The 26680-nt window shown below is 40.8% G+C and overlaps 1 protein-coding gene across 3 annotated transcripts; it reads left to right on the top strand.

The window, feature by feature from the left end:
- The first annotated feature begins 20 nt into the window (after nt 1-20).
- csnk1a1 (casein kinase 1, alpha 1) lies at nt 21-26091 on the top strand. Of its 3 annotated transcripts, XM_042339846.1 has the most exons (11): nt 22-431; nt 2401-2507; nt 8149-8275; nt 10050-10148; nt 14124-14207; nt 20781-20920; nt 21196-21274; nt 21607-21681; nt 22042-22148; nt 22449-22597; nt 23341-26091. In XM_042339846.1, the coding sequence occupies exons 1-11, from the start codon at nt 309-311 to the stop codon at nt 23346-23348; spliced, it is 1098 nt and encodes a 365-aa protein (XP_042195780.1). In that variant the 5' UTR covers nt 22-308; the 3' UTR covers nt 23349-26091. The 3 variants fall into 3 exon arrangements, with proteins under 3 accessions (XP_042195781.1, XP_042195780.1, XP_042195782.1); XM_042339847.1 differs by lacking the exon at nt 23341-26091 and having other exon boundaries at nt 21-431; nt 22449-22602; XM_042339848.1 differs by lacking the exon at nt 14124-14207.
- Nucleotides 26092-26680: the final 589 nt, after the last annotated feature.

Below are 26680 nucleotides of genomic sequence, written 5' to 3' on the forward strand. Positions count from 1 at the left end.
GCGCGAAAACCGGGCGGGCGGTGACGTGCGCGCCCATCCACCCACAATCCCCTGCGAAGAAGAAAGAGAGAGCGGAGAGAGTCGGAGAGAAGATCGCGGCCGGAGCGGCTTCAAGATGGAGCGTTAGCGGCGCGGCTCTGCCTTGCAAACGCGGCGAGAGAGAGAGAGAGAGAGAGAGAGCGCGAGAGAGAAGGAGACGGAAAGGAGCCACAGCCACAGCTGGGCCTGAGCCTCGGCTTGCTCGTGAGAGCGCGACCCGACCCGACGCGACTTGAGGCGAGGCGAGGCGAGCCGAGCGGCGGGAGAGGATGGCCAGCGCCAGCGGCTCCAAGGCCGAGTTCATCGTCGGCGGCAAATACAAGCTGGTCCGCAAGATCGGCAGCGGCTCGTTCGGCGACATCTACCTGGCCATCAACATCACCAACGGGGAGGTGAGAGAGCGAGAGGGAGAGAGGGAGGTCCCAGCCTCAGCCCCCGCTTCGCCGCCGACTCATTCCCCCCCCCACCCCCCACCCGCCTCCCCTCCTTCTGCTCTGCTCTCGGTTCCGGCTGTGACCCATCACTGATCGACACCTCTTCCTCTCTCTCTTTCTCTCTCTCTCTCTCTTCCCCGACCTCAATTTCTTCCCCATCTCCTCAATCTCCCTCTCTTCTTTCTCTCCTGTCTTTTCTCTCTCCCCCCCCCCCTTCTCTCTCCCCCCCCCCCCCTTCTCTCCCCCCCCCCTTCTCTCCCCCCACCTCCCTTTTTTTTCTCTCCTCCTCTGTCCGCCTCTCCTCTCCTCTCTCGTCTCTCTTCCGCCTGTCTTTTCCTCACTCTCTCCTGTTCCTGTTCTGTCTTTTTTCCTCTCTTCCTTTCTCTTCACGTCCTCTCCGGTCATTACCTCCTCCCCCCCCCCCACCCCTCCTGTCACCCCCACCCTTTCCTGTTATCACCCCCCCACCCACTCTCTCCTGTCATTCTCCCCCCCCCCCCCCAACCCTCTTTTGTCATCCCCCACCCCGCACTGCCGTCTCCTGTCACCCCCCCCCCCCACACCCACCACCCACTCCGGTCATCCCCCCCCCACACCCACCACCCCATCCTGTCATTACCCCCCGCCCCCCCCACCACCCCTCCTGTCACCCCCCCACCCCCTCCTGTCATTCCCCCCCACTCCCTCCTGTCATTCCCCCCACCCCTCCTGTGATTCCCCCCCCTCCTGTCATTCCCCCCCCACCCCTCCTGTGATTCCCCCCCACCCCCTCCTGTCATTCCCCCACCCCTCCTGTAATTCCCCCCACCCCCTCCTGTAATTCCCCCCACCCCTCCTGTCATCCCCCTCCCCCCCCCTCCTGTCACTCCCCCCCCTCCTGTCACCCCCCCCTCCTGTCACCCCCCCTCCTGTCACCCGCCCTCCTGTCATTCCCCCTCCTGTCATTCCCCCCACCTTTCTTGTTTCTCCCCCCCCCCCACCCCTCTCCTGTTTCTCCCCCACCCTCTCCTGTTTCTCCCCACCCCCACCCTCTCCTGTTTCTCCCCCCTCTCCTGTTTCTCCCCCACCCCACCCTCTCCTGTTTCTCCCCCACCCCCACCCTCTCCTGTTTCTCCCCCCCTCCACCCTCTCCTGTTTCCCCCCCCCCCGCCACCCTCTCCTGTTTCCCCCCCCCGCCACCCTCTCCTGTTTCCCCCCCCCCGCCACCCTCTCCTGTTCTCCCCCCCCCGCACCCTCTCCTGTTTCTCCCCCCCCGCCACCCTCTCCTGTTTCTCCCCCCCCCCCACCCTCTCCTGTTTCTCCCCCCCCCACCCTCTCCTGTTTCTCTCCCCCCCACCCTCTCCTGTTTCTCCCCCCCCCCACCCTCTCCTGTTTCTCCCCCCCCACCCTCTCCTGTTTCTCCCCCCCCCACCCTCTCCTGTTTCTCCCCCCCCCCACCCTCTCCTGTTTCTCCCCCCCCCCACCCTCTCCTGTTTCTCCCCCCCCCACCCTCTCCTGTTTCTCCCCCCCCCCACCCTCTCCGTTTCTCCCCCCCCCCACCCTCTCCCGTTTCTCTCCCCCCCCCCCACCCTCTCCTGTTTCTCCCCCCCCACCCTCTCCTGTTTCTCCCCCCCCACCCTCTCCTGTTTCTCCCCCCCCCACCCTCTCCTGTCTTTCTTCCTCTCCCCCTTCGCCTGATTTTCTCTCCCACCCCCCCTCCCCATTTTTCCACGTTCTCTCTTGTCTTTCTCCCCCCTCCTTCTTTCTTTCCCCTTCCTCTTCTTTCTCCCCCCCCCTTCCTCTTCTTTCTCCCCCCCTTCCTCTTCATTCTCCCCCCTTCCTCTTTTTCCCCACCCCCGTCTCTTCACCGCCCCCCCCCCCCTCTATTTTTTCCCTGTATTCTCCCTCCCTCACCTGTCTCCCCCCCCACTTTGTACTCTCTCCCCAGGAGGTAGCGGTGAAATTGGAATCGCAGAAAGCCCGACACCCACAGCTCCTGTACGAGAGCAAACTCTACAAGATCCTTCAGGGAGGAGTCGGCATCCCTCACATCCGGTAGGTAACGCTGTGGACAAACTTTTTATATAAATTGCCCTTTTATTATTATTATTATTATTATTATTCTGGATTGACTCGCGTGCGGTGTGTAACAATGGCCATTTTGTACGCCTGTGTGTGTGTGTGTGTGTGAGAGAGAGTGTGTGCTGTGTTTGTGCCTTTCTCTGCCCCTCTCCCTCTCTCTCAGCCGAAGTGAAAAAGCGTGTGACGCAAAACACTCTCTCTGTGGCCTCAAATCTTCCCACTCACTCTCTGCGTGTGTTGGTGTGACAGTGATAATTATGCCACTGGAATAAAATTCCACCCGCAGCGATGGCGAGAAATAAATCCCCCCCCCGATCACCGGAGGCCAGGAGTTGTCGGCAGCTGTTGGGCTCCTGATCCACTTTTTTTCTCTCCTGATTAAATATTCACCGGAAAGGTTCGGAGTTAACGCCGCCCCAGCAATTGATTTGGCTTTTCGCCCCTCGACCTTCAGGGTTTTATTTCTAACCTAAATCAGTGCGGCTGTGGTGCAGTGCCGCCGGTGTGGAGGTGGTGGGGCCCGGGTGGCAGTCAGGCCCGCGGTATGGATGGCTGCGTGGAATGGCTGCTCTTTTGTTGTGTTTTGTACGGACATGTCATAAAATGGCGGATCGACGTGACTGGGAGTGAGTTTGTTGGTTTGGTGCAGTGAGTTTCACCGAAACACTGCTTCCCATGTCCAGCTTCAGGGATATATCCCACTCTCCACACGCGTTCATGTGACTAAACTCGTTTCACGATGTGAAAACCAGTTTTTTGTTGTTGTTGTTGCCTCGTGACAAATCGTTTCGTGGTCCAGCTGTTTGCAACTTTTCTCGTTTGTACAGCATCTACTTGGATATAGTGTATTGCGGGCCTTGCATAAACAAGCCAGTGCGTTTTGGTTGCTTAGTATTATTAGTGTTGCTGAGGGCACCATTTGGCTGGGAGTGAGATTGGAAAGGCTCATCAGATTTGGGAGTTATGATAAGTCGTTAAGAATTGAGATCTCTTGATGTAATGGCTGATTGTGGACCTCTTTCAGTTGTATAGAATTTGGTTTGCTGATAGGTGCCTCAGACATACTGGTATCGTAATCTCCCTTAAAGGTAGGCTGTACATTACTCACCTAAGTTGGCAAATGTCCCCCAACAGCAGATGTATTTTGTATGTGATAAACATTCTTGTAGCTAGGAAGTGAGGCTGAGCAGTTTTATACCCTCTTGATCTGGAAGAACATCTAGTTTTGCAGTAATATTTGGCCAAGTAGTAGCTCCTTATGAATAAAGATTCCATCCCTTTGTTTCCTATCTCCTAATTCTTGTAGATCATAAAGTTGACTTTAGAAGGTGCATGTTATTGATGACATACCATAATTGATTCTCTTCTTTCTCCCTTTAAGACCAGGGAAGCTATATAACTGTTGTCTCAATTATTCCCATAGAGTATTATCAATCTTCTCATAAGAAGTCTCAGTTAAAAATGTAAGTTGTCCCTCTATCTCCTCAGAAGTTGGAAAGCATACATGGTTGTTAGGCTGGAAATAATTTCAGCCTCTGTAATACAGCCCAGTGTTCTTCACTTTCTCTCCATTGAGAAACCTCTTAAAGTGACTGTCCAGAGGTAATACTTTCTGTTCAATTGTACATTTATGAGAGCATAGTTTCTTTGTAACAACCAATCTTCTCCTCCTTGGCACCTTCTGCCCTTGGCTACTCTGTTGTAGTGAGTGGCTGGGTGGATCTTGAAGTGCTTCCAGTCAGTTAGGCAGTAGTGGGTAGGTACATCCAGATCAGCTCACTGGGCAATTGCAGCACTGTCTATCTTCTGATGACTCACTAAAATTGTAAAGGCTGGGTAACTGCTTGTTTCCCAGGGTGGGGAATTGAATGAACGTATGTTGCCAGGGGGCATACCTTGGTGCCAAAGATGACTCCATAGAAGAGATACATAGTTTTATAAATGTTTTGCATCTCTAATTCCAGGAAAGCGCTTTGATGAAAAAGTGCTTTCTCTAGATAAGACCATCTAGATTTCTTCAAGTTTTGTCAGTGCAATTTAGCTCAAAGTTCCTGCAATGTTTTTACACTTAAATATTTATTGAGCCTATGGAGAGTACATTACACATATAGAGAAGGAAGTCCAATGGAATGGACCCACATTGTTTGCAGAGAACCCTCCTTGTGATAAGTTTTAGAAGTATAAAGGTCTGTGGTTGGTTAAAGAAATGTGCCTTTCCCACTTGCCACTTGCAGCCCTAGTGCTTGTTGATAATCAGGTTATTGGAGTAACATGGCACTGCATTCAGTGTAGATCCTGTGATGTACCCAGGATCTAGTTTATTTCCAGAAATTGGTCTGTGGTTGAAGACATTTTGAAGTAATATTGATGGATTGCATGCACTTTTAGTTGTAGCTTATTTTATCCATCACTTCCTGTAGGAAAGAGTCTGCCATCTGCCTAAGGGGCATCCTTGACCAGGAGATTGCTCTGTTATAGGTACAAATATATGCTCTGCAAGTGTTGCTGCTAATTCAACAAATCCAGTGCTGCGCTTAACGAAGCATAAAAATGAGGAGGAAGGTTACTATCTAACATGTTGAGAGTGGGTGGAATTTATTTACCACTGCACATTTACTGACCTTGAAACCAGGAGGTAGCTTGACCTAGGTTGCGTCAGTGCAACTGTGAGGTTATGTAAAATTACACATTATATTTCTTAAATGAGTCTTTGAAAATGTTTGGACTCATCAATTTGTACACTCCACCTCACTGAGTCAGTCCAGAACCTTTGCATCTTGTTTGATCCTCACCTATCCTTTTTGCCCCACATTCATGCCATGACCTGCTCTGCCTTCCCCCACCTCTGCAATATCACCCGGCTCCGCCACTGTCTTCACACTGTAGGCCGCCGAGACCCTCTTACACACATTCATAACATCCAGGTTTGACAATTGCAAACTCCTTGCTTGTCAGCCTCCCCAATTCCTCTCTCTCTAGGTTTATTTTATCCATCGCTTCCTGTAGGAAAGAGTCTGCCATCTGCCTAAGGGGCATCCTTGACCAGGAGATTGCTGTGTTGTTATAGATACAAATATATGCTCTGCAAGTGTTGCTGCTAATTCAACAAATCTAATGCTGTGCTTAACGAAGCATAAAACATCAGTGGAAAATGAGGAGGAAGGTTACTATCTAATATGTTGAGAATGGGTGGAATTTTTTTACCACTGCACATTTACTGACCACTGTCTTCACACTGTAGGCCGCCGAGACCCTCTCACACGCATTCATAACATCCAGGTTTGACAATTGCAAACTCCTTGCTTGTCGGCCTCCCCAATTCCTCTCTCCATCGGCTGCAGATCATCCAGAACTCTGAAGCCCCTGTCCTCTCCCGCACCAGGTTCTGTGATCCTATCACCTCCATCCTCACCCAACTCCACTGGCTTCCCATCACACAGGGTACAGTTCAAGATCCTGATCCTCACCTTCAAAGCCCTCCATGACTTGCTCCGCCTTACCTTACCCAACCCACTACCAACCTGCTTGCTCCCTCCGCTCACAGCCTGCTTCACGTCCCCTGCTTCGCCATGCCACCATTGGTGGGCGGGCCTTCAGCCACTCTGCCCCATCCTCTGGAACTCCTTCCTGCAGTCCCTCCACCCCGCCAACTCCCTTGCCTGTTTCAAGACTTGTCTCAAGACCCTCCTCTTCGAACATGCCTTTGATCTCCCCCCCCACCCTCCCCCATCCTCTCCGATCCCCAGCTCGGATCCGAAACTCTGATTGTCCAGCGCCTTGGAACGTTCTCCTTATGTGAAAGGCGATATACAATATTTTATTTTTTTATATACATTTGAACAAATCTTTTGACAGGAATTTATGGATCTGATAATATCCTTCCACCAACATTTTTCAATGTTGTTTAGTTAGATGTCAATTGAGATCTTTGAGAATAGCAGGCTTGGTGTGCTGAAGGGTGTATTTGAATATGCTGAATATCAGCTTTGGAACCTGTTTGGTGGCAACACCTATTGCCAGAAATTAAATCGTGAATCAAAGGGGTACAATTCACTATTTCATTAACCATACTTGGTATTTCTTTGTTCTCAATTCCTGGATAATCAGGAGTGCTGAGACTTGCATGAACTCCCATATTGTTTTCCATTACCTGTATCAACCAGTTTTGAATAATCTGCCATTAATTCTATGGAGTTTATTCCATTATATCGAAGTTCCATGTTACTAATAGTTGATAACCTTTACTCAATATAGTGGCACTAGAATAATTTATTTGTTCCTAGGCAATTAAGGATAGATGCACTGAGTAATTCCGAAACTAAAATGGTGGTTAAGATTATAGTACATCAACAACTTGGTATTTTGGGTCGAGTAAGCCATGCGTTCCATTTCAACAGACCCATTATTTGGGAAATGGGGATTGTAATATGTTGGTCATTTTACTCACCTTTTTGGGGGTTTAGAGATTTGGGTTTGAAAGTATGAAGAAAGGGAAATGAGCATGCATGATGTTGTTTGCTGCACCAAAGCTACATTTTGGTTTTTTCTTGCTGTCGAGTCTTTCAGTTCTGTGAAACACTGAATTGTTTTTCTCCCACTATTTTCTAACTGCAATCGAATTGAAGTCCTTGAATTGCCCATTTCTTTGAACAGCCTTTGGGAACTCAGATCATTTTGCTTTGAAGTAGCTCTTTATTTTTCGATATAAATGGTGTCAGACTGGTATGCATCAAAAAGGAGGGTGAAATGTGTATTCATTATTGGTTAAGGGCACAGGGTGTTTAGATTGTGTTTTTCCCTTGGCAAACTCAACGGGATCCACTGTGAACTCCTTTGGTACTGTCCAAATTGATTTCACAAAGGATATTTTTAATCCAACAGAACTGACTTTCATCCCAGTAGTTTAGGCTGACCCAAATCCTAGAGATTAAAGAACAGTGCTAATTTACATCAGCTTGTCCTAACATTGTCGCTGTTCCCTGTTCATTTTACTACTGAGATTATGTGATTGTTCTTGACTTCATGCTCAAAGTGAGTTTTTATTTTTTTCAGAATAATGCAAAACTTTAAATCTTATCTTTACTACATGGGGATCCGACTTTTTGTAAATTGATTTTGGCCTACCTGCTCAGGTGTAATTTGAATTATAATATTTACAATTGATAGTTACTCTGACCTCCGTAATGTACATAGCTATACACGACTAGATGACATTTTCGCATGGGACAATAAAATTGGACCAGTCTGTTGTAGGTTCCAAAAGTAATCTTTTGTTTAAAAAAAATCTTGTTGCAATCTTTAGCAAAGAAACTTGTTTTAACTTGTGCAGGCAGACTCGGGATTTCTTGTTGACTCATTTTTGAAGCATGCATATTGCTTTAATTTCTTGGTAAAGTTTCTGTCAATGTTAATACCCTTTAAAGAACAAATGTGGATAGTATACTCTGGTTTTCATTCTAACTAAATTTGTAAGCGGAGAACAAAAATTAACATTAGCTCTTTGTTTCGACACCTAATATAAACTTTAATAACTTGTGTTAATCTAGATTGTATAGCTATTTGTTTTGTGACAGGGCCCAAAAATCCATAAGATTAATTTATTGTTCTTTTGCAGGTGGTATGGACAAGAGAAGGATTACAATGTCCTAGTTATGGACTTGCTTGGACCAAGCCTTGAAGATTTGTTCAACTTCTGTTCTCGCAGGTTCACAATGAAGACTGTTCTGATGTTAGCTGACCAGGTAAGTAATCATATATCCTAATTATGCGCTCAATTCACTTATCTGAGTTTTACCAGGCTTTGAATTTCTGGATTTGGTGAACAAGACTTATTTCTAGATGATTGAATACATCTAGAAGAGCGAGATGAAACTTCAATAATCTTGGTAAACATTGAGGAGCAGCTATACTAGGTCTTGCTACTGTACACTGACGTCTGTGGGTGTGTTTATTTTGACCAACAGCTGGATTTGTTTTGTTTGTAACGGACAGTGTGATTGATTCAAATCCTGGGAAGAAACAGAGAAACAAAGCAGTGACTCAGAAGGGAGTCATAAGTTCCCTGAGTATGACAACAACTTACATTTATATAGTGCAGGGTAGCGTCCCAGAGCTCTTGATGGTGGCGGAGCATGAAGACTGTATTAGGTAGAGTACAGTAGATGCCCCAGGATTGGATTACTTTAGCAATGTCGATTGGGGTTGGATCTCTTTGAATAGCAACAGTTGGCACTGCAAAGGGTTCTCAAATCCCAGTGAGATTTTTTTTTGAGTTTGTGTTTAGAGATCTGATGCAGGGTTTGGGGAGAGAAGAGATAGTTTGGGAGAGCATTGTGTGAATGCTATTGTAACAGTATAACCTTGCTGGAGGAAATTCTTGATTAGCGTTCCACATTTTATTTTGTGATTGATTGCCTGATATCTGTACTGTTATTACATATCTAAAAAGTTAAAATGAATATCTGGCTGTCAACAATGCTCGGTTGTCTTGATAATTGACACTTTTTTCCAGTGTCAGTGGTGAGCTTTGGGGACACCATTTATAAATGTGCTTGTCTGCGTGAGTATTTGGTTGTGTGTGTGTGGAGCAGAGATGTGATTTGTGCGTGTTTTGCCCAAAATGTACAGTCAATTCACTTTACACTTTATTCTGTAAAGTGCTTTGAGACTTCTCACAGACACGATAAGGCGTTATATCAAATGCAAGGATTATATCTATGTAGCCTAATGTGAGCAGACACTGGCTTTGTGGATCACCAAAGTTGAGACATTTTCTGAAACACAAACAGAGAGAGCTAGGAAAAGTCAACAGGTCAAGGCAGCATCTATGAAGTAAGGAAAGTGAGTCAACGTTTTGGGTCCACGACCCTTCGTTAAAACGGTTGTGGGCCCGAAACGTTAACTCACTTTCCTTTCTTCATAGATGCTGCCTTGACCTGTTGACTTTTCCCGTTCTCTCTGTTTTTGTTTCAGATTTTCAACATCTGCAGTATTTTGTGTTTTGAGACATTTTCTCTTTTGTTGACTGAACTTCATCTCCAGTGCAACAAGGGAGCTCGGCAGCATTAACTTGGATTTATATTGGGAGGACATCTCAAACTGCTTTACACAGCTGACTGGGTACCTGAGTTGGAGGAAGGTGACCAAAATTATGTAGAAGTGCAATATTGTAATCCTTTTTTCCGCACTTATTGATTTTCATAGCCATTTAATTCACCTTCCTCTTGCCTGCAGTTTTGAGCGGTTTTCTATGGTTGGTGCCCAGGCACTGATTGTCTCAAAGGGCCAGCCTGTCTGATGTTTTTACGTTTAGTACCGAGAGTAGGTTTATGAAATGAGTAAGTGGCCCTGGATGAGCTAAACATTGAATTTTGCCATTAAGTTTGTGATGCATAGTGATCAGATTTGCATTGGCTTTTTAGCAATATTGACGAAACTGGGTTGTTTTGTCTTGAGCAGCTAATGACACTAGATCTGTTTCAGATTTGTTTAACCATTTGCTTTATTTTTTTTCAGATGATCAGCAGAATTGAATATGTGCATACAAAGAATTTTATTCATAGAGATATCAAGCCAGACAACTTCCTTATGGGCATTGGACGTCATTGTAATAAGGTTGGTACTCAAACTGATGTATTTATCGTGCTTTCAAAGGCGAGGGAGGTAAATCAGATATCAGTAATCTAGCTTTTGAAAAATAATGGATTAAACAGGAAAATATTTGAATTTTTCAGGAAATGAATGATTTTTATATAAAGGGCCACTCCCAATAGTTGATATTTTTTGAAAACCATGCCTTTTTGTAACATTTCTTGTATTGCTGTTAATTTTTTAAAAACCTTGAATTTTTAATGAATAATTTTAAAATTCCTTAAATTCAATTCAAACCAAAATGTGCTCTGAAAGAGTTCATATCGAATATGCATTTAAATGAAATCTTATCAGTCAAACCATTCTTGTCCTGGTTATTTGTAAGAAGGCTTTTGGCATGAGGAGGTGATTAAGGGTTAATATTGAGGATTTCTCCCAGAAATAAATTTTTCCCTATAGTTTTACAATGGGGATCCTTGATGTGCCTGCCTTCTAACACTTTACCATGACATAATGGAACTGATGGGCTCAATCTGGTTTAATTTTGAAACTTTGATTGCTTGGATCTTTTAAAATTTTAATGGATATTAAAACAAAATTGTGCATTTTGTGATTTTATTTTAATGACCTCCTATTTGACCGTGCAAAATAAATGAACAGGTGCTACATGATTGCTTTCCTCCTCCCATTTTAAGTGTTTTAAAATGTCCCCAATTGCAGGATTGGGTCTTTGATTGGAGTGGTGACTGTAATTGCAGGGGTCACACTATCCACTTTACAAGTAACTGGCTCGATTTGGTTAATTTGAATGTGACTGAAATTCTTCATATCAAGTTCTGGAATTGGTTGAATTTAAAATCTACCTGGTATGTTTTTTTTTGATTGGCTATTTTTGAACTGACAAGGTTTTTTTTTGCTTTAAGAGGCCATTAATATGGCAATAATTGCTTTGGGAGGAGATTAAGTCAATTGTTCATTTATTTTACCTGGCTGTTATAATGGTTGCTTGCCACTCAGATATTAGTTGATGTGTAAATAGAATTTTCCTGACTAAAAAAAATATCAATCTAAATGTGTGAATTTTTGTTATTCTTAAAAGTTGCATTTTATGGTTCCAGAGTAGTGATGTTCCATTTCCCTGGACTAAATTTTTGAGCTTTGTATGTTTGTGTGCTTGATTGAAGTTTGTCCTTTTTGAGCTTGAGCAGACAGGCAGCATTGGCAACCTCTCAGCATGCTGCATATGAGGTTATATTGGAGAAGTTTATAGTGATGGGACACCTTTTTGAATTGACCGATCTCTCAGATTTTGTGAATGTTTTTCATTAGTCACATTGATGTACGCTAGCTAAGCATGTTTTTTTTAACCATTTAAGAAGCTGCTATCCCTTAAGTGTTTACCAGAGTCTGCCTGTATGAATGCCAACTTGGGCTTATTAACTACGATTTTAAAGGAAGATTGTCTGCAAAGTTTTTCTTAACACCCTCCTTTCCCAACTCCTAATAAAAGTTCCGCGGTTCTTGGTTAGTTCATGCAAAATAACACATTCAGCTGTTTCCAGTGTAACAGAGCTAATACTTAAATGAACTGTTCCTCAATTGCATATAATATAGACTTGCCATGATTTTTAAAAAAAAAATCTATAAGACATCAGGAATGAATTTAGTGGCTTAAGTAGCTTTTTTGATTGGTTATTTTATACATCTTGCCACACATTCCCTAACCTTGAATATGGGTAATAGTTTTATTCCCAAGCCCCTTGTGTGCTGTGTTTAAGGTGATGTGTGTGAAGACTGGAATTAAAACGTTTCCTGCCTTTGGGAAATGCTTGAGCTCCTCTGAGCGGCTGCCCTGGACGATGCAGTTGAGATGAACTCTGTTTAGAAACTTCAGGGATTCATCTTCTGCACTGAAGGCATATCAGTTCCAGAGGTTTTTTTTATTTTGTGGAGAGAGGAATTTCCCTGAACTAAGTATTTTATTACTTTTAAATTAGGTCATTATTGACCTTCGGTTTGCAAGTCTGCCTTTGTTTCTTTCAAAATTATTTTTTTTTAAAAAAGAAGTCTGGAGATTTTTGATAGGGTTGGGAAGTGTTTGGCTAGTTTAGGCTTGAGTTTGCTACTCAGCAAGTATTATTTAAATTGATATTTGTTCAATGCAAAGTTTTGCAACTAGATCAAGCAGTGAACAACTTAACAAAGCAGCCATAAACATAGCTACAACATGCCCTTAACACATCTTTACATAGGCTAATTGTTGATGTGCTTCAGCAGACAGACTTCCTTTAATAAAAACCATGCTTATTAATTAGCAGTCGTTAAGTAAACTGCTTACATAATACAGTATGTACTACGCGATACAGATTACAGTGCATTCCTCTTATTTTCAAAAGTCTGGAAAATCAACTTAATACAAACAAAATGCATTCTTGTTGTTTGAATCTGTCCCCTCCCCCCCTTTCACTTTTCAACCACTTGCATGCTTCACTATTAATACATTCTGGACTGCCTGACTGGGTATATTTAGGCCAGTGCTGGTATCTGGTAAGCTTTCTCCCTGGTTGTCACTTTGTCTCAGTGCAGTTTTAATCTTGTGTGACTTAAGTTTGTTGCGTAGTCAGACGTTTCTAAATGATTCTGTTCAGGGCTTGTGAATGAACTTGAGTGGCAAAGAAGTATGCTTTGACCATTTAAAATAAATAAATGCATGCTAACTTTCCAATATTGGCTCGTTGAGACAGCATTAACATCTGTGTGCCATATCCAGAGTAGGAGAGTGTGATATACAGAGACTAGGTTGACTCTGGGATCTCTTTCAGGTATATGGAAAGGTTGATTTTAAAACTTCAGTGTGGGGAAGATTAGATAACCCAATAGCTTTTCTTACCACCCCCCCACCCCTCTTTCACCATCACCTTCACTTAAAAAAATGTTATTGGTAAGTGGACAGCACTGTAGTCTAATATTGCTGTAGACATAATGTACTTTCTCTAATCAACAGCTCGGAGAATTCATTGTATGCAATGAAGATTCACAGTATTGCATTTAAAAGGAGTAGACCTAATTCTGTAGGTGTGACTTGATTGCACCATGCCATCAATTCTGTATCTAATTGAGGTAGCAATTTGTGCTTGTGATCTGATGAAATGCTTATTTCAGAGAACTTTGCGTGCCTAACATGTAACCTTAATCATTTAAAACCTTTTGTAAAAGTATTTTGCCTAATGCCTTCTACCTCTTCCTTACTGAAGGTCTTGATATTCACACAAAATAAATGCCCTCCATAAAATATGTTGTATATCAATGTAACTTCTGGAAATCCTTAATATTAAAATGAGCATTAGATCCTCAGTTTATATGTAGCAGCTGTCTACTGCTGTATTTAAGACGCCATTATGAATATCTGGTTGAAGCTTTAAATTCAATAATTTTGACCTTTGCTTTAGAATAGTTATTTTTGAATTTGAAGAAGCACCATTATAGTTTCAAGGCCAGACCAGTAAAATGACCGTTGCTTCATAGATTTTACAGAATGATTGCAGTATCTATAGGCTTAACATAGGTACATTTTGTTGAAATCTTATACTGGGTACTGCTTTAATAACTTAAGGTCATGGGACATACTTGGCCAAGCTTTCCAGATGTCAGCTAATGCTACATATGACTGTACTAATACATCCACAGTTAGTTTTTTAAAAAAAACTGTGCTGTATATCAACATTATACAGGTGATGCCCCATAATCCCTTTTCTTTTCTTAATTAAGCATAGAATTAAACTTGGTATTGTTTTTCAATCCTAACAAGCTTTTAATTGTTTTCATTCTGAAAGAACTGTGGTGGTTTGCTTAATTGAAAACACGAAATTGATAAGGGCTGCTGTTAGGAAGATGGATGGCATTTGGCTACCCCTTAAAAGCCTTCGTGTTGCCTGTCTGCGCTGGCCTTTCTGTGTCAGCAATAATGTTCATGCACTGCCACAATCTTCATTTGTTCAGTGTTTAGAATCTCCAGTGGGGAAGAGGAAAAGAAGCATGACTGTTAGCCCTTCTCACGACCCAGCTTTCTCAGGATTAAATCAGGTCTGAAACTGTCTCCTACTCAAGCCACCCCAAATTCATTTTTTTCAATCAAAAAAATTTAAGACCACCACCTATGTTGGCATTATTCAGACATACATGGTAAACATATTTGTTTTTTTTGCTTGAAAATGAATTTCTTGTTACCTGCGTCTTATGTTCTCTAGCTAGGGTGTGTGTTACAAATAGGCTAACGTTTAAATTGTTTTGTGCTTTTTAATTTTTTCTTGTATTTTTGTGTATCTTTGTTCATTTTCTTAACTCCCCTCCAGTACTCTGACTGGAATGAGCACCTCATTCAGTTGTAACTGGCATAGGTGTGTGTGTGTCTCAAAGGCTGAGAAATTAGCAGTACTGGCAAAGTGATGGGAAGATTGGACTGTTGGCCTTCACTGGGCTCAACAAACTGTGCTACTTAGCTGTCGCATTGCTTCTGGTGACTTGTCTCATTCTGCTGCAGCATACAGCCCTTTAGGTCTTTTTCCAATGTGCTATTTGCATTTAATCGGATTTGGTGAATGAGACTTGGGTGGGGGTCATATTTCAGTGTATGTGGGTCTTTGAAGTGGAAGAAATTGTTGAGTAATTGATTGGAAGATATAATTTTTCAGAGCTAGTAATCAAACTGTATAGTGAACAAGAAGTCAAATAGGATATTGTGTGTGGGTGTTTGTGCAGGACTGTAGCGAATTTGATCATTTGAATCTTACTTGGATTTGACCTTGTTTGTTTTCCTTTCCTTATCCTGATTATTAGACATTTCCCCTTGTGTCTTATTTGTGAGACCTTGCTCTGGAGCAAATGGCTGCTACGTTTGCCTACTAATCATCACTACTTTAATTACCTGTGAAATGCTTTCAGACGCTTCAATGTGGTTTTGTCCATTCTTGTTAGATGCAGCATTGTGTGCATTTCTATTAACAATACCCTGAATGAAAAAAAATTGGTTATTTTGACACAGTCATTTAAATTGAGTGGTTGTTGGTCAACAACCTGAGTTTGATATTTCCTTTCAGCGTCTTCCCCTTGTCTTGTTTAATCAAAATACATGGTCTTGTACAAATCTCCCATTTGTACTTTAAAGCAGTTTTTCATGAGATTTACTTGACAATCTGCTATTAAATGGCCTGCTTTATTTAACAGTAGAGTGGATAACAGTATGTACATAACCGGGGCGTGTTTCTGAAATTATCAAAGTTTGGGATTTACAATATTGACTCATTTCATTGTTCATTTCTTTGTGGGACAGTGACCAGTTCAGGCTTGGGCAAGATCTGATGCCTATTTAATGCATCATAAACAAAAATGTCTAGCTGAAACTGATAAAAGCTTTCAATATTTTTGTGCAGGCTTAACCTGTGGTAACCTCAACAATCAGGGGTGATTTCCAGTTTTAACAGTGAACGAGGAAATCTTGGTTTGAGGTTACATACCCAAAATAAGGAGAAAAGAGTCAACTATACGAATTTCGAGTTAACTTGATGCATTTATTGGAAGGACTGAAGATAGCTGAACAAACTGAACATACCAATGTGGGGGTGCCAAAATGATTTAGTCAGGAATCAGAATAGCCAGTGAGAAAAGATGCATATTATGAGCTAGGATTGCAGATGTGGTGCAGGGTAACCGAATCATTGTAACAATGAACCCAATAGAGAGCAATGTGCGTATTTGCATTGTCTGAATAAGGTTTCCCAGAAGCAAGAGGTTATAACCCTAGAGACTCTCACTCTGGCTTTGATAACTGAAGCAGTTAAATAGCAATTTTGTCCCTGCTTCCTTGGTTTGAGAAAGTACCTTCCCTCATAAGGTGAACTGTTTTTTGGAGCTTGTGACTCCGGTCATAGTGCTGAATCAGGAGCAAACAACTGGTCTTTGGAGAAGCTGAAGAAAGCATGTGCTTGCATGCGAGTCGTGTCCTGGCAAATGTGCGTGTTTGCTGCTGTTGCCCAGATGGTTGACGTGCCCGGATAAGGGGAGTAGAATGTGGGAATAGATGGCTTCCCTCAATAAGAGGAGCTGGTAGGTAGTGTTTGTTCATGTAAGCTTTTGCTTTTATTTGGAGGTTTCAAGGTGAAAGAGATGAGACCACAGAAATCATCAGGTAGTGGGGAAGTCCAGCTATTGGATAAATAAACTAGAACAGGGAGATCCAGAACTATTTTGTAGCAGGTGAGTGTTATTCAAGTTGCTAAATCGAAACCCAGCCAAGGGGAGAATTTCCATAAAATTGGATTAATAGTGTTAAATGCTTTGTCAACGTGGATGGATGGATGAGTAACATTGTTGGTAAGGGAAGATATGACAGCTGTTATGAAGAGGAATCTAACAGTCGTGGGAGAGATAACTGAAGCAATTTAGATAGAAATCGTTATGTAAGGAAAAGTGCACCAAAGTGGTGAATTTAGGCAAAGTAATCCTAACATAATAGGAATTTAAAAAATCCCTGAATTCAAGCGGTTATTTCAGAATATTTTGTGGACCACAATGGTTTGGGGAAGGAGTTTGGAATGTTTGGAGGAAAGGGTATCATTAATTGGGGCTTTAGTTGTGGGCAAATCGGAGTTTTCAGGAGTTTGCTTCAGAGGTGCAGTGCAGCCCTCACTGGATAGGCTATTCGGGATGTGGGGGAATTGATCTTAATGGGCCAGTTGGCTTTCTTGTTCTTTCCTTATGTTAATTCACTTCAGAATTTCTGGGGATTGCTATTGTATTTGTCTCAAGCGTTCTAGTAAATTGTTCTTTATAATTGTGCAAGGCTTACAAGGCGATTTAACTATATGCTGCTGAGACTTTTTTAAAAAAAAAGTGGGTGGACAATTGAGCTTGATTTTAATTTATGCCATGCTCACCTTGTAGGTGGTGTCCAGAATTGATTTGCATCTTTAGAAAAACTGTTGTTGACTGTGGTGCATATATCCTGTTGACGTGAGTGGTTGGGTTCATTTAGAATTGAATTGTAAAATTATTTTAAGGTATAATTTAAACAAGTACTTGCAAAGTCACATGCTATGAAACCCCAAAAGGCCATGCGTTGGTTTCTGGGTGAGCACTGGGTGGTAACTTTAAAAATAAGGGAGGTGATCACGAATTGGGAAGATTAATCTGGCTTGCTGCAAGCTAAACATGCCCCCAAAATTAATGATAATAGTAACTTGGTCACTCAATCTACAACTCTTTGTGGGACACTGCTCTGTGCAATTGGCTGCCACATTTTGCTCACAAAATAAATATTCAGTCAATTCCCTTTACAGTATATTCTGTGAAGGGCTTTGAGACGTCTCAAAGACGTGATAAGGCGCTATATCAAATGCATGTATTATGATTGAAAATAATTGCTCTCCTGAATTGTCAAATGTAATGACGTTCCTATGCTTTATTGAGCATCCTCCTTGCACTTGCAAATTTTCAGCACTGCATTTTAAATGCTTGTTCCTGTGATAATGTTCAGACAACCATCGATTTAGGATGAAAAGTACAGTTTTTTGCAAACTGAAAAGGTGACTAGGGAGCTTGTTCCTCACTTTTTTACTGAAATACATTTTCATTCAAACAAAAGAGTAAATCTGATTCCCCCCCCCCCAACTTATCTAAATTCTGTGTTTCATGGCCTGCATCTCATGAGAGTAGCTGGTTAGACATGCCTAATGTGTAAATACACAGATTGCCACAATCAGATCACTGAGTAGGAAGGGTATCTGCAAATGTTTGAAAAAAATCCCCTTGTCACGCAACCAACACATGTTCAGTTCTGGATTTTAAACTACCCCATTTGATGAAAACGTTTGTATGTCTTACTATTGAGGTGAAATAGTTAACTATTTCTTGAGAAGGAAACTAGGACCCAATAGAATAATTTGCTGATGCAAATATTTTTTTGGGTTGCACTACTTGAATCCACACAATCCACATTGAAGTGCTGATGTCGTTGTAGGAGTGGTGAAGCATGGTGATTTGTTTTGACACCAAAGTGCGAATTTTGAATGCTTTTGATTTGTGTGCATTTGGCAATTTGAAACCCAACACAGAACAAGTCCTAGTTTGTCCTAAATTCTTGATTTTTATGACTAGGAAAATGTGGAGTGAGTTCCATTGCTATCGTTTATGTCTTAAACGATAGAAAAGTTCTTGAGGAAGGGAGTTGTGGGAGACTTGTGACTCGAGTGGAGGCAACAGAAATTCAAGATAAATGTGGCATTGGCAGATTGGTGCTAATTGATCAACTAAATGCAAGCTTGGAGAATACATACATTTTTAATTACTTAAAAATTGCGTTTTAAAATCATCCTTTTTAATTTAAATTTGAAAATTGCAGTTGAATATTGGCTTTATTCTGCTTTTTCAGCAAAATGAGTTTGAATTAGCATAACTATCCTCCCCTAAAACCAAATGTATTTACATTCTACCTGCTTCTTGCAAATGCTTGTTGCTAACTGACATAATTAGACTTGGATTCTCAAAGGAATTCTTCAAGATATGCTCCTACAGTTGCCTAATCAGACCTTCAAGAGAATTATTTTTAGAAAATGCAGCTTTATACAGTAGCTAGTATTTCACATTCTCTCAGCAGCTCATTGATTCTTAACAAAGCAAATTTCCGTTCTATGCCTTAGTGTGATATTGATGATATTGATGATAGATCAGGAGGGCATCAACATTATGGTGAACTTCTTAGAGGAAACAAATGCTGTTCCCCACTACAGAAGTTTCTTTTACGAGATTAATATTCGAAATAAATCATTTTACAATTCTGCTGGATTATTCTTTACTCAGCATACAGCTGAGAGTAGATGTACTCCTCCCAACCTCCTCTGCTCCAGTGATAATAATCCCATCTTCTCTCGCCTCTCCTGATAACTGAAGTCCCTCATTCCTGGTACCATCCTGGTAAATCTCCTTTGCACCCTCTCCAATATCTTGACATCCTTCCTAAAGTGTGGTACCCGGAACTAAACAATCTCTAGCTGAGGCCTAACCAGTGTTTTATAAAAGTTCATCACAACTTCTTGATTTTTGTATTCTATGCCCCTATTTATAAACCCTAGTATCCCATATTCTTTTTAACAGCCTTTATACACATTTAGGCCTGAAGATTTTCTGTTTGTTGAAAATGAAGTGCACTCTTTTTTCCCCAGAAGGATACACCCTGCTTACTTCATTCCAGAAGGTGTTAAGTGCAGGGTGGCTGAGCCTGTGCACGTTGGAGTACTGTTGGAATTTAACCAAATAAAACTGCATAGCTTGCCATTTCAAATACTGTCTGGCAAACTTCCTGCTGCCTGTCCACCTTCACCTTGCTGATTTGGGGGCTTTGATCTTCAGTGTTAATTGGAGCTGATTGAGAAAAATCCCTGCCCCCAGTTGTCTGCCCTTCCAAGTCCCACCAAAGTTTGGCATGGTCTGGCATCGAGTACTGAGGGCCCACTGGCTTTATTGCATAGACTGAAACAAAGGATCCACTCAATTCTGATTACTTAATTGCCAAGCACCTTGCCTTGGAGCCAGCTCAGCCCAAAGGTGACCCTGCAACCTCGTTCACTTCCTTTCTCAAATTAAATGTTTAAACATTTTGAAGAAAAATGTGGTACACGCTCTCTCAGCCTATACAGCCAGAGCCAGTGTTATGCTTTCTGCTGTATGTGGAAGTCATTGCTCTGAAGTTCTGGTTTACACAGCAGGAAAATATTGTTCAATGAGCTAAGTGACCCATTTTTCTTCATAAAATTACCTTTGAGGTGCAAGTTCAGTATAATATTGCACGTGCTCCATTCTCCCAACACCACCACGTTTTCAATGTACTCGCCCACAAAATATACAATCAATTCATTTTATAGTATATTCTGTGAAGTGCTTTGAAACACCTCAGAGACAGAATTAGGTACTATGTCAAATGCAAGGATTATTATTATTACTCCAGGAGTAAGTGTCTTTTCAAGGAAGCTATACATTGTAGTTAAATGTCGTAATGCAGCCGAGGAGCACTGACTTGTTTCTGGGAAACAATTATTTTGTGTTGAATTTGTTTTGCATTCAAGTTCTGCACTGAAATTGTGTAATGTGTGAATTTGATTCTCTGCATGGTTTAGTTTTGCGAACGGTGTTCTTTAATGTTCATCTGGGGGAATGTTGATGTATTGTTAGTAAAACTAAGGCTGATTATGATCCAAACAGGAAGTGTGGATGGGAAGGAGGAAGCTTGAATTTGGCAGTGGATTAATGGTTTATTGGGCTGTATGTTTGGTATTGACTTGAATGTGGCTGCAAAGCGAATGTTTCTTTGGGAAACTTTGCTCTTTTGGGCTTTTATATTCAGAGCTAGTATGCACTATTTTGATTGATTTTTTTTCAAAATTTTAAATCGATTAGTTAGGGAAGTAAAGTTGTAGCCCCTTTGTTTTTGCATATTACATAGCCAGTCATGTTTAATGCTTTCAATTTTGTGTGTTAATCTTACTGTTGGCAAACACCATTATAGCTTGTGTTCAATATTGCCATGCTTTACAAAGAGATGTTTGAGAATAAAAATGTGGCTTCTGGGCACTGGGTTTAGTTTACATTGTCTACTTCATCTTGCAGTTGTTTCTGATTGACTTTGGTTTGGCCAAAAAATACCGTGATAACCGGACAAGACAGCACATACCGTACAGAGAAGACAAAAATCTTACAGGAACAGCACGTTATGCCAGCATTAATGCACATCTAGGTATTGAACAGAGGTAAGCTTTTATTTAAATTACCGCCTTGTTTGGTGATTTTTTTTGAGTATAGGCACAGTTGTGAATCCTTGAGGTTAGTAAAGTGTAGTTAATGGGAAGTTAGCATGCTGGTCTGTTTTGTCACACTAAAATTGATACATCAAATGGGATACATATCACAAGTAAATATTTAATGGCATTAAATAAACCAGCATTGATCTGAGCATTTTTGCAAATAATTAATCTCTAAGGTATAAGTACATGCTATCCTCTGACATATTGCCTTTCTTTTTCAGTCGTCGTGACGATATGGAATCACTAGGTTATGTACTAATGTACTTCAACAGAACAAGCCTTCCTTGGCAAGGATTGAAGGTAAATCATAAATAGGCATTTAAAACGTTTGCACGTAAGAGCACATGTCCGAGATAAAACGTAATGTAAACTGGTATCTCCTGGCTTGCGTCCTTGTATCTGAGCAGTTAACAAGGGTTGATCTTAACACAATATTGCTATGTTTGTGGGGTGGGCAATTTGTCTATTGGGCATGGAGACTTTTTAAACCAGGTACATGTTCAGAACTGATTAATTGATCTTACAAACTGAAATTTTGTGCCAATGTAAATTTGTTTTATTAAACAATTTGCTCATGTTTAGTTATTTTTTTTAGTACAATTGGCTTACATTCTAGAATATCTGTTCCACAGGCAGCAACAAAGAAACAGAAGTATGAGAAAATTAGTGAGAAGAAGATGTCAACCCCAGTTGAGGTTTTGTGTAAGGTATGTTTTTGTTCCCAGCATAATGCAGGTGTAGGTAAAAGCTAATACATTGGATTCTAGTGCAGATTGGAGTCCTGTTGAAATTGAACTAGCCAAAGCTTTGCAACTTACCAGTGCATCTTTTAATTCCCTATCTGTGACTTGTCTACCTCTACATCCTATTGATGGGGTCACAAAGACTAGGCTGTCATTAACTGAGCCCTGGAGAACTCATCAGAGTTTGAGGTTGACTGCACTCCCTTTGCCATCCATTTTGACCTTTATCTGTCATTTTCTCCCCACCCCTCCAAAAACACATCACAAGGTTATCAGTTGGTTTACGGTCAGTAAAGTTTGACTATTGTTTTTCTTGTATATTAGGGTTTCCCAGCTGAGTTTGCAATGTATCTGAACTACTGTCGTGGGCTGCGATTTGAAGAAGCACCAGATTACATGTATCTCAGACAGCTTTTCCGCATTCTTTTCAGGTATTGTACTTTTAGTTTGATTCAGTGTCTTTACAGAGAAGCTTCAGTAAAATTGAAAAACTGCAAGATTCAGATCAGACAGAACTTCCAAAATTTATTTGGGTATATTTAATGTGTGTGTATGTGTGTGTGTGTGTGATATATATATATATAAAAAATATACAAATGTATATTTGCAAATGAATGCTTCTGCTCCTTTATCCTTTCCCTTGTTTGGAACACAGATTTGCTCTTCATATGTGATTAGAACAACCAGTTTTGTGGTGAATGATATTTAATCTCTGAAATTCCTGTTTTCAGAACCTTAAATCACCAGTATGACTACACTTTTGACTGGACGATGTTGAAGCAAAAGGCAGCACAACAAGCAGCTTCTTCTAGCGGGCAGGGACAACAGGCCCAAACACCCACAGGCAAGCAAACCGAGAAATCCAAGAGTAACATGAAAGGTTAGTCACCAGTAGCCAAGTGATTTGAAAATGTTCGCAGGCAGAGTGCAGATAATTGGGTGACTTGCATGTTCCGAAAACAAGTGTTGAGCTCAGTTAACCATCCTGCCACAATGAGTTGATGATCAAATTCATTCTTTGGGGATTGCGGTATGAAATGCCCCATGGCATAAATTGATGCCCTAGATTCACATCTGTTCGTAGACCCACCCAACGCATGATCTGAATATGAAAAGGCTGTCATTTGATTGGAGATAAACTTTGCTCATGTGGTTGAGCATAGCTCTTACTTACCCAGTTTTGTGCCGCTAGAAAAATGTAAAAGGAATGGAATTAGTTAGTTTTTGTTTGTTTAGTTTTCCACATAATAAATCCACATTGTAAGGCAGTTTGTGTGCTTAATATACAAATATTGTGCAAATTTGCATTCCTTATGTAGATACTAATTACTGCAACTTGCAAACCAATAATTTAGTTACGCAATCCATGACTGTTTGTGAACCTCTGATGTGTACAACTGACTGCCATGTTTTTCCCACAAAATATACAGTCGGTTCACATTACAGTATACACCATGAAGCACTTTAATACATCTCTAAGATGTTATTGGGCACTATATCAAATGCAAGAACTTATTTTATTATTACATATTAATCTTACACATGACATTGGTGTAAAATATGGCTTGCTTAAAATGACATGGGCAACGGATGTAAATATTAACACATTTGTCTCTCTGACAGGTTTTTGAGAGGTTGAAGCAAAGGAGCAGAGCAGCATGTGAGCAGAAATTGCCTTTTGTCACTCCCGTTCTGATTTTTGTTTCACATGTACATGTCATTCAGTGGACAACCATTTAATTGACAAACTCGACTGGATACAGCTGACTGACTCTGGGAAGAACCTATGAAAGTTTTACCTGCAACTGTAGCAGCCTTTAATCAAACAAATATTCCTGGAAAAGCGCAATTTCATCTTTCAAAATAGAGCAACTGAAGCAGAATTGCCGGTGTACCGTTTTCTTTATTCAATAAGGGGGATGTAAAAGTAGTTGACACACAACGGAGAGAAGAATTAACATTGTGCATTTGCCAATTTTTTCCCTTTGTTACACTGCTTGGAATTTAAATGTTTCATATACGTACGGCACATGGAAACTGTTCTGTAAGCGGTCTCTGAATTCAGCCCACACTTGTACAACTTGAAAGGTGCCCGGCATTGCCCATCTTTTCCTTGTATCGGCTCCCAAATCTGTCTAATGGAAAGTGGTCATTTTAAAATCTTTAAAGGTTTGGATTCTCTCTTAAAAGCTTCCACAGCCAATAGTAAACTGATAGCAACCAAAGAATCCATGTTTTCTGTTGGAAGGACTTCTTTCTGCCTGCTGTCCTATGCTAGATTGACACCTAATGTGAAGAGATGACAGAAGTAGTGACTACTAGATAAATCTAGAACTCTGCATTAACTATATTGTACTTGGTTAAAACGAAAAGCTTAGTCATCACAAGCTTAGCTAACAACTTAAGACTGAACTTGTATGTAAATTGCTTAGATAGCATTGTAATCATTGTACACATCTACTCTCTGATCTGGGATTTACAGTGTTTGTTTCTGATTGTCGGCTTTTTTTGTTTACATGTTAATTGAATAAGAAAACTGCATAGTTCCTGTAAAAGAATAGGGTTATTTTATATTGCTGTGCTGGACTTCCCTGTTTGCAAGTGCCCCTTTCCCCTTCAACTTTGGTTCACTTTTATCAGTAAACTTTCAAGCCAATTGTTAATTTAAAATGTTCCATTTCTTTCGCAGATTTTAGATTTCTAGGCAGATATACCATTTTCTCCTTTTTTTAAAAAATACAGTGGTGTTTTTTTTGTAAAAATATATTTTGGGGGTTTTGTTAGTTTTGTTATTGCTGCAGTGAATTGATTCTTAATAGAAAATATGTATCGTTAAGATGGAACCCCTGCAGCATCCAAGCAATGCCATTGTATACACGGCAATGGCTGAAATTTGACGTTCCTTTGAAATTTCAGAAAAAGTGTGTTGGAGTTTTTTTTTTACTTTTTGATCTTGTAAAATGAATGAAAATTAACTCATGTTCAGCAAACCAGATGTACAGTGCAGAAAGGGCAACTGTTGCTGGCTATGGTTCTGGCCCAGCTAAAATCTTATTGCTGGAAATAACAGTGTAATTTATTCCTTTTTAGCATGTAAGAATAAATTAAATTACTTGTCGGAAACACCTGACCAGTCTTAATTTTTGCCAGTTCCTTGTGGAAGGTATTGTCAGAGAGGTGTGCAAACTAGAATTAATTTCTGTTGTGAACTTTGTTCACATGTATAATTGAGCAATGTTTGTGTTTCATAATTACTTATTTTAAGATGAACGTAGTTGGTTACTCTAGTGTACCGTAAGGACCAGTAGCCTTTTCCCATAATTTTTCATAACAGGAACTTAAGCATTGATTGTAATCTATTGCCGATTAGCACTTTTTGGGGAAAAATTGACATTTATTTTATGTAAATTCACAAACCATGTTGTATGTTATGCCTTGAAATTGTTCTGAATGTGTTTTCATGTTGCTCTCATGTTCATTCCTAAATCTAACTAACCTTTTTATAGGTTCAGAGTATCCATCTACAGAGTGCTTGTTACAGGTTAGGGTATAACATAAATATTCAACTACTTAGGTTAAAATTTGCCCTTTTTCTTTTAACATTTTATTGACTTAAAGAGTGGTGTGTACAAGAGTAAAGTGTAAGTCTTAAGTTGAAGGGAAAAGGTTCACGATAGCTTGGCTCATAGGATTGGCAAAGTGTATTTATGACCACATTCTGAATGCTGGTAGCTACTGTTCAAAGCACTTTTCTGTCACAACAGCCACGCAGAGGCAACACAAAGAATCCCCAAATTCACATACGCACAGCTAGACAACCCCTGAGGGGGTATGTCGATTATTCCCCCCCGCCCCCCCATTCCCGTTGGATAAAACCCACAGAGGCTAATGCCAAGATGTGATGAAAGTTTTTACGGCTAAGTATTGACAATCGATTGCATGTTTTCAATTTCTCTCAGACATTGTAATCCTACGAGTCAACCTATGCAAATCACCATTGGTAGGAGTAGGATGTCCTAACCTCTTATTTCATAGTACAATATATTAAGGATTGAGTTTATCAGTGATTATGATGCTGCCAAATAAGTTTGTCATAGTTGAGACCTCCAGCTTTCTCATTACGTTTTTTTCCTATTAGTCTATTCTAGCTATCACATTTTTATCGATTTGTTTTTCAAATGGGTAAAGACAATTTATCATGGGTTTTATATATCGAATATCTGTATATGTTGGGATACCGTGACATCCCTGGATGGAACCGAAGCATATGTTGCCAATCAGCATGCAGTTTTTAAACGTGTAGTACAGCTCTGTATTACTTGTGTTGCATCTATCCAAAGTTTTGAATAAAATACAAAAAATGTTTTGAATTAACCGAGAGGAATTCAGACATTACATGTACACATTGGTATAAGGATTGCATTGATCTGATGAGTATTTGGCAATTTGATTGCAGTTCTGCCAGATGAGTGTTTAATAGAGAGAGGATATATGGTGCAATGTAACAGTGAGTTGTGTAAATCTCATGCTGACTCTTCATTTCTCATCAGTGGGTCAGTCATTGGTGCTATGGAAAATCACTGCTTGCCAACCCCATCAATTGTTGCACAGGCTCAATGTGTATTGATCTACACATCCCATGGTTGCAAACAACCACAATTCAAATAAATTATGGTTGCAGTTAAGTTTTGATCAATAATTGGGAGTGGTATTTGGAGACGGACAGGGGAATTTTACTAGTATGTTCAGATTTCTGAATGGACAGTGATGTATTGCATATAAGCAAACTTCTACACAATAAATATTCTACGTTTGGATCAATTTGCAATGGCTTAATTGGAGAGTGGATAATGAGGGACTACTGCACAATCCTCTTTTCCTTTCTTGGCCCTCTCCCTGATGTGGTAATTGGTTGACACTTTTGACTGACGTGTAGAATGTACAAATTTGTTTCTGGGTGTTA

Source organism: Callorhinchus milii, unplaced genomic scaffold (genome assembly GCF_018977255.1).
Source record: "Callorhinchus milii isolate IMCB2004 unplaced genomic scaffold, IMCB_Cmil_1.0 Scaffold13, whole genome shotgun sequence".
NCBI lineage: Eukaryota > Metazoa > Chordata > Chondrichthyes > Chimaeriformes > Callorhinchidae > Callorhinchus > Callorhinchus milii.